Source organism: Parasteatoda tepidariorum, chromosome 1 (genome assembly GCF_982258835.1).
Source record: "Parasteatoda tepidariorum strain Cologne lab strain chromosome 1, Ptep-v5.0, whole genome shotgun sequence".
NCBI classification, from domain to species: Eukaryota; Metazoa; Arthropoda; class Arachnida; order Araneae; family Theridiidae; genus Parasteatoda; species Parasteatoda tepidariorum.
In genome coordinates, this window is record NC_141755.1 from 54,252,081 (window position 1) to 54,264,314 (window position 12,234).

General features: G+C 26.6%; 1 protein-coding gene across 2 annotated transcripts in view; it reads left to right on the forward strand.

Annotated features, from left to right (window-relative positions):
* Cc2d2a (Coiled-coil and C2 domain containing 2A) overlaps window positions 1-12,234 on the forward strand; it is a 42,754-nt gene that overhangs the window by 14,739 nt on the left and 15,781 nt on the right. Inside the window, exons 16-25 of one of the 2 annotated variants that reach the window (XM_043042149.3) lie at window positions 521-587; window positions 667-759; window positions 852-936; window positions 1,918-2,071; window positions 3,248-3,380; window positions 4,611-4,749; window positions 5,458-5,670; window positions 6,576-6,668; window positions 9,482-9,573; window positions 10,800-10,996. In XM_043042149.3, the coding sequence (XP_042898083.2) occupies window positions 521-587; window positions 667-759; window positions 852-936; window positions 1,918-2,071; window positions 3,248-3,380; window positions 4,611-4,749; window positions 5,458-5,670; window positions 6,576-6,668; window positions 9,482-9,573; window positions 10,800-10,996 (1,266 nt within the window). Of the gene's footprint in view, window positions 1-520; window positions 588-666; window positions 760-851; window positions 937-1,917; window positions 2,072-3,247; window positions 3,381-4,592; window positions 4,750-5,457; window positions 5,671-6,575; window positions 6,669-9,481; window positions 9,574-10,799; window positions 10,997-12,234 lie in introns of both variants that reach the window. The other variant, XM_087164250.1, reaches the window with a different exon arrangement.

Sequence of the window (12,234 nt, forward strand, 5' to 3'; positions counted from 1 at the left end):
TTTCATTAACTGTTTCAATGTGGTACTCTACTGTCTATCTGAATTTTAAACAGTACCTCATTGTAATCAGAAATCTGTCCAGGACTTTTTAAGGCTTGTCCCATGCTAGTTCAACCCAAAGTGATTCAAATCATTCTTAAATTTCTAAAAAATTATAAGAAATTCTACTATATTATTGAAATATTAAATGAGACTTCCTTGGTATTTTAGAAACTTTTATATATAATTTATTAAGAAATTATGTTTTCAAGTATCATTATATTTTCTCTTGGACCTTCACTATTTACTTCAAAATCATCCCTCTGGGAATTATCTCAATGCATTAAATGGCCAGACCGACATCCAAGTCTAAAATATTTCTTTTTAAAATACCCAATAACTGTAGATATATCTTCATCAACTCCAACTTGTCCTACTTGTTTACAATTTAGTTTCCCTTGCTAACATCATTTAGTTTAAATAGAATTATAACATATGGAACAAAAATTATATATTGATTAAATTTATATTTTATTTTCAGGTGAGCCAATACTACATTTAACTGTGGACTATGATATACCTATAACACCAGAAAATCAGTGTCCAAGGTTTGTTTATCTTTCTTCATAATACATTCGTAAAGTCTCCTCTAAGTTCATAATACTGAATATTTTGCTTTTAAGATAGATATGAAGTTCAACGGAGAAGTGCAGTTTCAAAACAGAAAATATACTTTAAAATTATGTTTAATGATAAAAAAGTGTTAGAAACTTCCGAAAGGTATGAATTTTTTTATTTTACAAAAAATTGCATGATAAAAAAAGTTTTTTTATACTCACAGTTCTTCTAATGCTTTGTTACTTTTTCTGTAGGAATTTAACTCAAGATTTCAAAGCTGTATGGGGACAGATATTCAAAATTCAAATTGTGCACTATCCTCAAAGTCTGCGGATAGAGGTATATTGTTTTTAATGCAGTGATATACCATGGTTATCTTATAATACTTATTGAATACTAAGATTTAAATACTGAGTATTATGAATTTGTTGATTAACTTGACACCCAGACAGATTAGGAATTTTATTGTGTATCTAAGAGGCCTTGTAATTAACATTTTTTTCTACATAATTAATGTATACCTTGTTAATACATTAAATTGTGTAATCATTTATGTATGAATTTTTCTAATATATTAAATTACATGATGATTTGACAGAACAGAACTGAAAATACATATTTTATTTTAAAGTTTCAAGTAAGAGGGGATATTTTTTCTTTCTTTAATATAATTATGTAACTTTTTACTGATTTTAACTTCCAAACATTTATTTAAATTTAAAGCATGATACTTTAAAGGAAAATCAACATACCTGAGTGTTTAATCACTAAATTGCGTAATCATATTCTGAATATTTATAATTTTTTTGAATTACATGATATTTTATCAGAAATAAAAATAAATATTTTATTTTAAAGTTTCAAATAAAGTATGATTTTTATTTTTATTTCTATATAACTTTTTACATGTTATAACTTCTGAAACATTATTCAAATTTAATACATAATTTTTAAACAAAAATCTTCCTACTTGACTGTAATGCTGTATTCTAACTTTAACGAAATAGCTGTTATTCATATGATATAATATCTTTTTTGTTTTTTTGAACGATAAAATTAAAAAAAATAAATTAGTTAACCTTTTATGGGATTCATATCTCATAAAATATGAAGCAACTTTGTGTAAAAAAGTATGCTAAAAACTTTATATGTAATAAATGAAATTTAATAAAACAAAACTGAGAATGAAAAATCCAAAACCTGTTTGATTACCTAAAGAAACAAAGAAGAGCTGAAAGTCAATTTATCTGTGCAATTATTAATTTATTTTTTGTTAATTTAATTTATGTATTACTTTCAAAGTATCAACTTTTTCTTCAGGTATTTGAAAAGAGCTTTTTGAATAGCAATCAGTTAGCTGAGTTGTATGTTCCTATTCCTACTCTTTCTCAAACTGCCTTAAATGCTAAACTTGTGGATCACCAGTTTAGCTCTGATAAAGTTTATCCTCCAGTATACAATGCTCTTGGAAGTGGTAATTTATTCATTCATTTTATTGCAGTTTGTAGAACGAATTCATGACTATATTTTTAACTATTAACTTCTTTTCATGCTTATAACTGTGGAATTTTGTAATCAAAATTTTGATCCCTTTATAATCTACGAAAATGCTCAAATTGTAACTGTAGCTTTGTTCTTAATGATAGTGCAAGCTTTAATCGTTTCCTTACTGATGCAAGCAGAATTCAATATAGTATTATCACCAAAGGGATAACATCACAATAAGACACAATTCAGCTCAATTTAAGATTAACTCGAGAAATGAAATTTTAACTGAAGCTTTATACTGGGTGACAATACAAGTTTTTATTGTTTTCTGACCACTACAAATAAAATAATTGCCATTGTTTGTATAATTGACTTACTAAAGGACTCAAATTGTTAGTGGACCTCTAAACGTAACTTCAATGCAAATTTCAATTTTTTCTTGAACGTTGCAAGCATAATTTATAGCTTTAGAACCAAATAACAATTAAACTTTAAAAAAGCAGTGTTTTTTTTAAATCTTTTTACTTTTGTTATTTTTAACTTTGTTTTGCATAGAGCTAAAACAAAAATTGACATAAAAACGTTACAAATTTTTTAAATAATGGTTTTTAATTTGATTTTTTCTCTAAGCTAACAAGTGGAAAATATAAAATTTAATTTAAATGAAAAAAAGTAGTTTTTCTCTGTAAAAATTTATTAAAATATAGCAATTTCAAGAAGGAAAATTTGGTTGATAATTCCAAGTTTAAATCTATTTTTTGCATTTGGCTTTAATTTTTACAAGCAAAATTTTTGTATATTTGATTCAAATAACTGTAGAAGTATTTTACTAAGTACATAATGATAAAATACATTAATATCATAGGTTGTTGGCTCTAAATTTAGATACAAAAAACAGTTTTAAAACTGTATAATATATCAAAAATGAAATTTTGAGCTGCATATGGATGTTTCTTTATTGTCTCTTTGGTCTTATTTAATAATTTAATTAAGTGTTCTTTAAAGAAATTTAGAAATTTATTCACAAAAGCTAGGTTTACTGCTAGGTTTGGCTTGGTTTACTTTGATTACTAGTGATATTACTTGCATTTGCATTTACTTGTATTGTAATATTATTTAGATTTTTTATTCTAGTTTTTGAAAATAACGCATTATATTTCAGGTTTTTCTCATAAATTTAAAGATGGAAGTGAAACCTTTTTATTAACTAATGGAACCTGCAAATGTAGCCTTGTGTGGGGTGTCTCTGATGATGATGTTGTCTTGGCTCCTTCCAAACTTGCCAGCAATATAAAGTATTTTCTTAATTAAATTTTTTGATTTGTATGATATTAAACCTGAACATAATCTCTATCTCTTGTCATTGTGAAGAGTTTTTTCTTTTTATTTCTACATTATGAAATTTACATTTTATTCGTCATTCATCATCTTTATTACCCATTTTTAGATTCTTTTTCAATAATGAAATCAAGAAAGTGTACACTTTAGGATCATTATCATCCTGTGTAACTACCCTATAAGCACAGAAATGATTAGAGATATTGTATAATGTTTTTCATTTATATTATCAAATAATAAACACAATATGTTCTAGGAGTTCTTAAAATTATGTTCTGAAACAACCTTTTTTTTAGAAACTTTATCCAAATATAAGATATTTCATGTCTTTTTTGAGATTACATTTGCTCAATCTCAAAAGCATTACTTTAGGATAAATATTGGTAAAAGTGTTTCACTTGTTTTATCAATAAATGTACATTTGTAGATATGAATATTTATAGAATAAAAAACACAAAATGATTAAAACAATTCTTGAAACAAAAAAAACAAAAAAAAAATCGAGCTAAAAGTGCTAATGGGATAAAATTTTGTGCTTCTGGCAGAATAAATGAATACATATTTTCTGCTGAAAAAAACTATTTCATCATTATTAAGAAGTAGCATTTGTTATTATTTACAAATGTACAAATGTGGGTGGGCCGGGATAGTCTGGTTGGTACAGCACTGGGCCCATGTCCAAGAGGTCGTAGGATCGATCCCGCCGGCCGAAGACTCGCGAAGTTCACATAACAAATCAATTGGGGGTACTGATCCAGGAGTTTCCGTGTCTTTTGGATTGGTTCAAAATGACAAGGCCACAGAGTTGAACATTAGTAGTCGTAAACCCGAATTGGGTCGATTGTTCATCGACGGATATAAAATAAAATAAAATGTACAAATGTGACTCAATATAATTGCCATTTTGATATTCTATTCATTATCCATTATGCTTGAAGCGTCAAATATTTTCTTATTAGAGCTTCTTAATTCTAAATTCTTCTTTTTTTTTTAAAAAAACTTTTTTTGCATTTCATTACTTAAAACTTACACCTCCTGTTATTTTATGTTGACCAAGTATTTTAAATTTTTGTTTGTTTGTACAAAATCCACTTGTTCATTGTATTGTATAAAGCTTTTGATATTGATAAAGCTATTTTATTTACTAATTTTTCCTTATTTTGGTTAAGATTCCTTGCTTGTTTTAGTGAAAGCAAAAAAGCAGATCCTTTATCATGCCTGAACACTGAAAACTTCTCTGACATCGATAAATTGCACAAGTGGATTAAAAAATCAAATCTGGATCCTCACAATCCTGAAAATGCTGCACTTTTTCATTTTTTCCAGGTAGTCATTTCCAACCTTTAGATTTTTTGAAATTTCTATTCTTTATTTAGCCAATAATTAATGTGTAATAAAGGTTATGTAATTCCAATACCTTATAAACAATTTTTAATCCTGAAAATTGTTTTGTTTTGAATAACAATTAAAAATTACTTTGAAACTCCAAAAAAATTGTAACATTTCTTCAGAAAAATATTTTTGGTGTTATTTTAAATTTGGATTGTGGAGATCAATTTTAATGTAACATTATTGATTGATGTTGTTCTATAATATACATGGTGATCAACAACCACCACTTTTAATTACATATATTTTAAGAATCTTTATCAAAAAGTGAGGAAAAAAGAATATACATAATACAAACAAAAGTTTAAGCCTGGAAGAAACATAAACATTATCAAATTACTAGTGAAGAAGTCTCAAAACCAGTTTGCTCACGTGCTGAAACTTAGAAGTGTTTATAATAATTTGTTTTCAACTTCTTTCTGTTTTCCCCCTTAGCAGACTTTGGCATTTTTAGTCCTTAATAATAACATTTTAGATTTTGATAGAAGTTTTGTATTTTCTTTGCTTTAACATTTTGAGAGCTCTAATGTGCATATTTTCATTTTTTGACTATGATTCTGAAGTCTAAAATAATATATTGAAGGCCGTGATTACAGAACATTCTGTATATTTGAAAATGTTAATAATCTGTTTTATATTTTTTAGGAATTAAATTTAGAAGAAGATAATTCTGAAAATAGTTTGGAATGTTTTCGATTGGAGCCCTTCAAAGATGAACTTGAATTTTGCTCCATGGATGAAATTGATAACAATAAAAGATTTCAACTCCTAATGCTGAGAAATCGCAATGTTGCTGAATATCAAAATCTGAAAATGATTCCAATTAATCAAGAAGATGTAACAGAAGATATGTTAGAGGTTTGATTTTTTAATTATTGTTCTTTCTAGCTCTTAGATAATTAGTATGTATAAATTTGATTTAAAACTATATATTTAATGTGTGTTTACGATGTATAGATAAAATCTAAATTGTTCAATCGTTTCAATGTTTTTGGCTTATTAGGTCATAATATGTGTTACTCCAGTATATTTATTCAACATGCAAAAATATTCAATCTATGAGTACTTAATCTTTAGTTTTTGCTTACCTTTGAGTTTGTAGTTTTTAATAAAAATATTTATTTCTACATCTTAGAAGTTGATTTTATAAAATAATTTCACATTGGTTTGTGTGATAGTGGCCATGCATTTATTTTGATAATGCAAATGTTAATTATTTACACTATATCTAATGTATGTATGTGAGGCAAAAAGAGACTATTAAAAAATAAAGAAAAATTCTTTGAACTTTTGCATTTACTTGTTTTCTTTTTATCATGAACTAAAATATTTGCTTATATGTTTCAAAAAATTATAGTTTCCTGTAATTTTATTTTAAGATTATTTGTTTGCACCATAATTAATTCAAGGGAAAGAACATTAATATTGATAAAGGAGTTTTAAAAATATTAAGTATGCTTTATCTAAAATGAAATCGATTTTATTTTAATATATTGCTTTTGCAACTGTTGGTACAGGATTAAACCCACATTATCCCCATTTTTTAAGCATGCACTGAACTGAATTTAAAAACTATATTTAACCTCTTAATTATACCCCAAACACTCCACTACTTCTTTCGTACACTTAATTTTCATATTTTTTTCCCTAAGCTCCTTTATCCACAATGTGAAAAGTATCTGATGTTGTGTTTATATTATTTTATATCCATATATTAGTTAAATAAAAATAATTGTTGTTCTACTTGGGACCTATCTTTTTAGAATTTGAAAGAAAGATCACAGCCCAACGAAGAATCGAGAGAAGAGGAAGGGGACCAACTTCAAAGAGAACAATCTAAAAAAGTTCTGATGAAAGTAAGATTAAATTATGATTTCACACATTGGTTTGACAAAAGCAATTTTTTGATTCTAGATGTTTTACATGAAATTGGCACCCTTCACTAGATTTTTGATCTCATGGGCTAACTCCCTTTTTGATGGTTATACATTTAGATAATTAGTTGCAAATATACACACGACAAAAGTTTCTGTGCATTTACTTTTAAGATTTTATTAGCATATGATCTAACTTTTATACTATCATAAAATTTAATTAAAATTATGAAAGTTTTATTAATTTCTTATATTTGATATCTATTAGAAAAAATAGAAAATAGCTGTGTTAGAAATTTATTAGCCTTTATATATAGGCAGATTATTTATCTTTCTTGTTTATGTAATTTAGGACCTTATAATAGTTCAAATACAATGGGCATGAAGATTTACAGTAATAATCTAATGACTGCTTGAATCAACTTGATAAATGTCTTTGATTTTATGGCCCTAAATCAAACTCTCATTTCTGTTTAAAAAGTTGCCATGCATTTTATTAAATTTAATTTCATTTAATGATTTGCTTGTTTATTTGGCTGCTCTATAGAATGGTTTAAAAGTGTAAAAAGTGTATTTCTGCATTTCCTTTTAAAACCGTTCTTAAATTTAGAAGTAGAAATGCATGCCTAATTTAAAGTAATTGCATGCTTTTATGGCCCAGTAATTTTGAAACTTAAAAATGCAATTGTTTCATTTTTAAACTTTGTTAAAAAGTTAACAAAAGTTTCTCTAAATTTCGCACACATTATCTAACTGCTTTTTGTTACCACAAGAAAATGTTAGTCATCACACTTCAAAACAAACTGCAAAATGGCTTGAGGATAATGGAATAAATATTTTAAAGTGGCCTGCTTCACTCCCTGATCTCAGTTCTATAGAAATTTTGTGGGGAATAATAAAAAATAAATTTGAAAAAGTAAAAAAATACTCAGTTAAAAAATGAAGAGAAGATTTCAGGGCTCGAAAAACTCAGAAATTTTACCCGTCACCGAGGACGACATGTCCAACAATGTACCCGTCCTCATTTTAAACTAACCCGTAGCTTCTAAATAAATAAAAACATAATTTTCTCCCATTTATTACAAATATTTATATAAATTGCACAATGAATTAGTAGTTACTAGGATTACAAATACTAGGATTACATTATACAATAATAAGAGAAATACTAGGTTACTAATAGTAACCTAGTATTTATTTTATGAAATAATTTAAATGACAAAAGTCAAGTTATCTGGAATGTCAATTTATCCGCGGGTACTGCGTTTTTTTAAATGAATCAAATATGACGTTTGCCAGTTCCACAATTAAGCCAATGATTTACAGAGGCTTCTGCACAGAAATCTGAAAGGGGTTTTGCATTTAGGTAGATGTTTATGATTGCGTTTAACGCTTCTTGTTTAAGACCAGTACGTAATGTGTTTTTTTGTAAGTTCATTGCTGAAAAGCCCCTTTCAACCGCTACAGTACTCCCAGACGGAGGAAACATCAATTCCATCATACGCAGTATGCTTCTGTATTTCTAGATTAGGGTCATTTTAGAAGTGAGGCGCTAGACTCTTGTAAGATAACAAAAATTGAAAATGTATCGCGAACATCAACGGGAAAATGGCCGTTCTCGCGGACGTCAGATTCGAGAAATTTGTCGTCCGCGGGGAATTTTTGACCGCCGAGGACGGGCGGACGGACGGTATTTCGAGCCCTGGAAGATTTGTTAAAAATATGGGACAAAACAACGTGTGACATTATCAGGTCTCTTGTAGAATCTGTTCCAAGATGGCTTCAGGTGGTTATGTATGTTAAAGGAGAAAGAATTTACTGTATAATATGATATAAAGATAAGACATCTTAAAATGCATTTCAAGTTTGGATTTTTATTATTTTTATTTTATTATTATTTTTATAAAGCATTTTTGAAAGTTTCTATTCTTTTGCTCTGTATTGTACTCTGTTTTTTTTTAATCTTATCATGAATACTGGGCTGTAGCACAGCAACAAATGAATAAGAAACTGTGGTTGTTCTTTGAAATTACTTACAAAAGATGTTAACATATGTAAACCATTGAATAGATTCAACCTCTTGTAACTTCCATTTCTTCATTTGTCTGCTTGCATTTTTCTAAAAAAAATGTAAATTATTTATCAGATCTATATAAACTTTTAGCACTGAATTCATTTTTATCAAAACACATTTTTATTAATAGGTAAATGAAAAGTTCTTTGTGCAGTAGAATGGAAATCAAAATTTTATGACGCTTGACAATGTGAAAATGTTGTTAAAAATAAAGATTCAGAAAATTTACAATGATTAAAATTGTCATTACAACCGTTTTAAAACTATGAAAAAGACGGTATGCAAAAAGCTTTAATAAAATAATTTCATGTGTTGCTGTTTGTTAATGATAATATGATAATGTATGTAGTATAATGGATGTTGTTCCAAAAAAGGGCTAAAAGTTAAATCATAAAGAAAACTCAATTTTTTTCTTCTTAACTGTAGTAGTAGTAGTGTAGTGTAGTACTAGTTGAGTAGTAAGTAGTGTTTCTTTAGTGTGTTGTTAAGGCAAAAAAAAAAAAACTAGCTTATTTTTAAACATAACTAGTCTTTTTTTTTTTTTGTAGAATTAAAGTTTTATTTTTTATAATTTTGGACGAATCAGGTAAAAATAGTGAAATGTGTAAAGGAACAAATTTTTACAGATATTAACAAGAATGATTGTAATATTTCAGAGGCGATAATTTGTAAGTTAAATGCATTTCAATTTTATATAATTGATTTCTCTTTTTTTTAAAAGGTTAGGGAAGAAGTTGCCAAAAGATTTTATGTTTCTCAGCATCAAAAATGTTTAGAAGATATAGTTACAGAGGAAAAAGTTCCTACTATAGGGTATTGATATAAATATTTTTTTAAAAATATATATGTTGTTTGGATATTGTATATATTATTAAGGAAGGTATGTAATCAGTTTCAAAACTCTGCATGCTTCATAAATATTCGTTTTTATTTTGATGAAAAATAGTTACAAAGTGAGTTAAGGATTATCATTCACATTCATTAGCCATCTTGTGTAACTGCTAGATTGTAAAGTCTGTAACATAACAGAGGTTATTTTCTCTTAAACTAAAATAATCTATGTGGTGCTAGTTACTAGGCAACTTTAAATTTTTTTTTAGTTTCATAATTATTAAAATCTTAAATGACTTATAACCTCTGATAACTTTTTTGCTCTCATAAGAAAAGGGAACAGAGATGCAAGGAAAAGTTATGAACTTGCATAATCTTTTCTTGAATATTTTTTCTTTCTGAAATAAATGTTATGATAAGTATAAAATTGCATAATCTCTGATAACCTTTTTGCTCTCAAAAGAAAAAGTTATAGAGATCCAAAGAAAAGTTACAAACTTACATTTTCTATTATTAATAATTTGTGTTTCTCATAACAGAAAAAAACAAACAGATTATGTTCTTATAAAATTCAGTACATTTATAGCCAAAAAAGGCTGCTTAAAATGAAATTTTTTTTTTAGCTATCATAGTTTATTTTATACCCCTTGTTTTGCTTCATAGTTTATCTATAATCAAAAAATAAAAAAAAAGTTTTATAAAAGTTAAGTTAATATGAAAATTTTGAATTTTTTTAAAATTACTCTTGTGATTTATTTTACTTAACATTTTATGGAGCTCTCTCACTTTTTGAAAGTGCTTTTTTTTTCAAATGTAAGTGATTGTTACATTGTCATATTTAGAAAAATTTGGATACTAAGGGTGTGTTTCAAGAACAGGTTTGTTGAAAGCTTTTCAATTACTTGAACTTATGAACTTTTTCATCTAAGATAAATCATTAGATTTTACGAACGCACAATATAAAATTATTTGAGGCCATCTGCACTAAATGTAAATTACGTAAGTAACAAAAAATGAACCAATAATTAATCCAATATTTTTGTTGCATCATGGTTTTTAGCTGGAAGTTTCAAAAACTTCCCGCTATTTTTGTATTTCTCTTGTTATGTTTCTTCATAAAAGAAGCTTTACCTTCTATATTAACTGAATTTCTCTTCTCCCTTCTATAAATTAAGTATGCTTCTTTTTAAAAAGCAATTTTTTTATAGGACTATTGGTTTTAGTTTATTGAAACTGTTTCAACCTAGACGTCCACTCTGTCCAGAGAGAAAAGAGCGAAAAAAGATAGTTTGCTCCAATACACACCTTGATGTAAAGATCATAGTTAGAATATTGCATGCTTCGAATGTTCCTGTACGTAAAGATTCAAGACTAGAAAAAGAAAAAAGTGAAGAAAAAGCTGCAGGTTTTCTTTTATTCTTATCTTTTTTGCAGTTATTTTGTTTTAGAGAAAATAAATTTAAGTTTAAAAATCCAACTTAATCATTACTTAAAATCAATAAGTGAATCAATTGGAGTGTTCTTATAGTTGATTTAGTAAATTGATAAATTAATGCATTTCCCTTTAACAATAAATGATACTTTCTGTATAAATTATGGATGCAGAACATAAAATTACAATAATTTAAAAAAACCTTATTCAACTAAAATTTTTCTTCAAGGTAAAATGCACAGTAAAGAAATTCAAATTAGTTAAGAAGGCAAATAAAAACAAATTATAATAATGTAAACAGCAAATCATTTATTTATTAAAATTTTTTTAAAGAACTAGCGAAGATTTATTGTGATTTAAATGGAATTAGAAGAAAAAAAGATTCAACAATATATTAGAAAAATTATTCATTAAAGAAGTAAATGGGTGTTTTACCATAAATAAATTAGTTTATACAATAGCTTTTGAAATAAGAAGGGAAACATTATAAAAATAATTCATGTATATTATTGTAGAAGTACTGAAAATTTGTAGGAATTTTATATATATAATTTATGAAAAAATTAATTCATTGTTAGCTAGTTGTATTTAGAAATTTTATATTTGAGAAATTCGCATTAGTGTATTATAATAATTTTAAAGTCAGCATCATCAGAAGAAATAACGCAAAATATTACGTCTTTAAAATGCAGGTACCTTTTCCGCATTTGTTTTTCAAAATTGTAAAAAAATTGGTTTACTATCCTTTAGCCTATTGTAGTAGTGCAAAATATATTTAAAAAAAATATTTTTCTTGACAATGGTGTATTTTTTTTGTATAAATTTAGTTACTATATTACCTTTTATTTCTTCAAAACAATCTAAATTTATTACTGAATTTATTAATATTGAACAACTTTCTTCATACGAATAAGCCAGATTTTAAAAAGTTAAATGTGAATGAAAATGTAATATATTGAAGGACATATGTTGAACACCACTCGTATATTACTCTGGCTAATTAGAAAAACCCTTTTATTTTCAAAGTGCTCACATTAATTTGCAAAGAACTTACATGTATTGAAATAAGTGCAACTATAGACGTCAGCAGTTGGCCATGAGCTGGATTTTTTAATTAACCTATGACATGTGCATAACAATATCCATTACTATCTCATTTAATCAAATGTGTCTTAATAAAAACATCATTCATATGCATGCATGTCTACAGA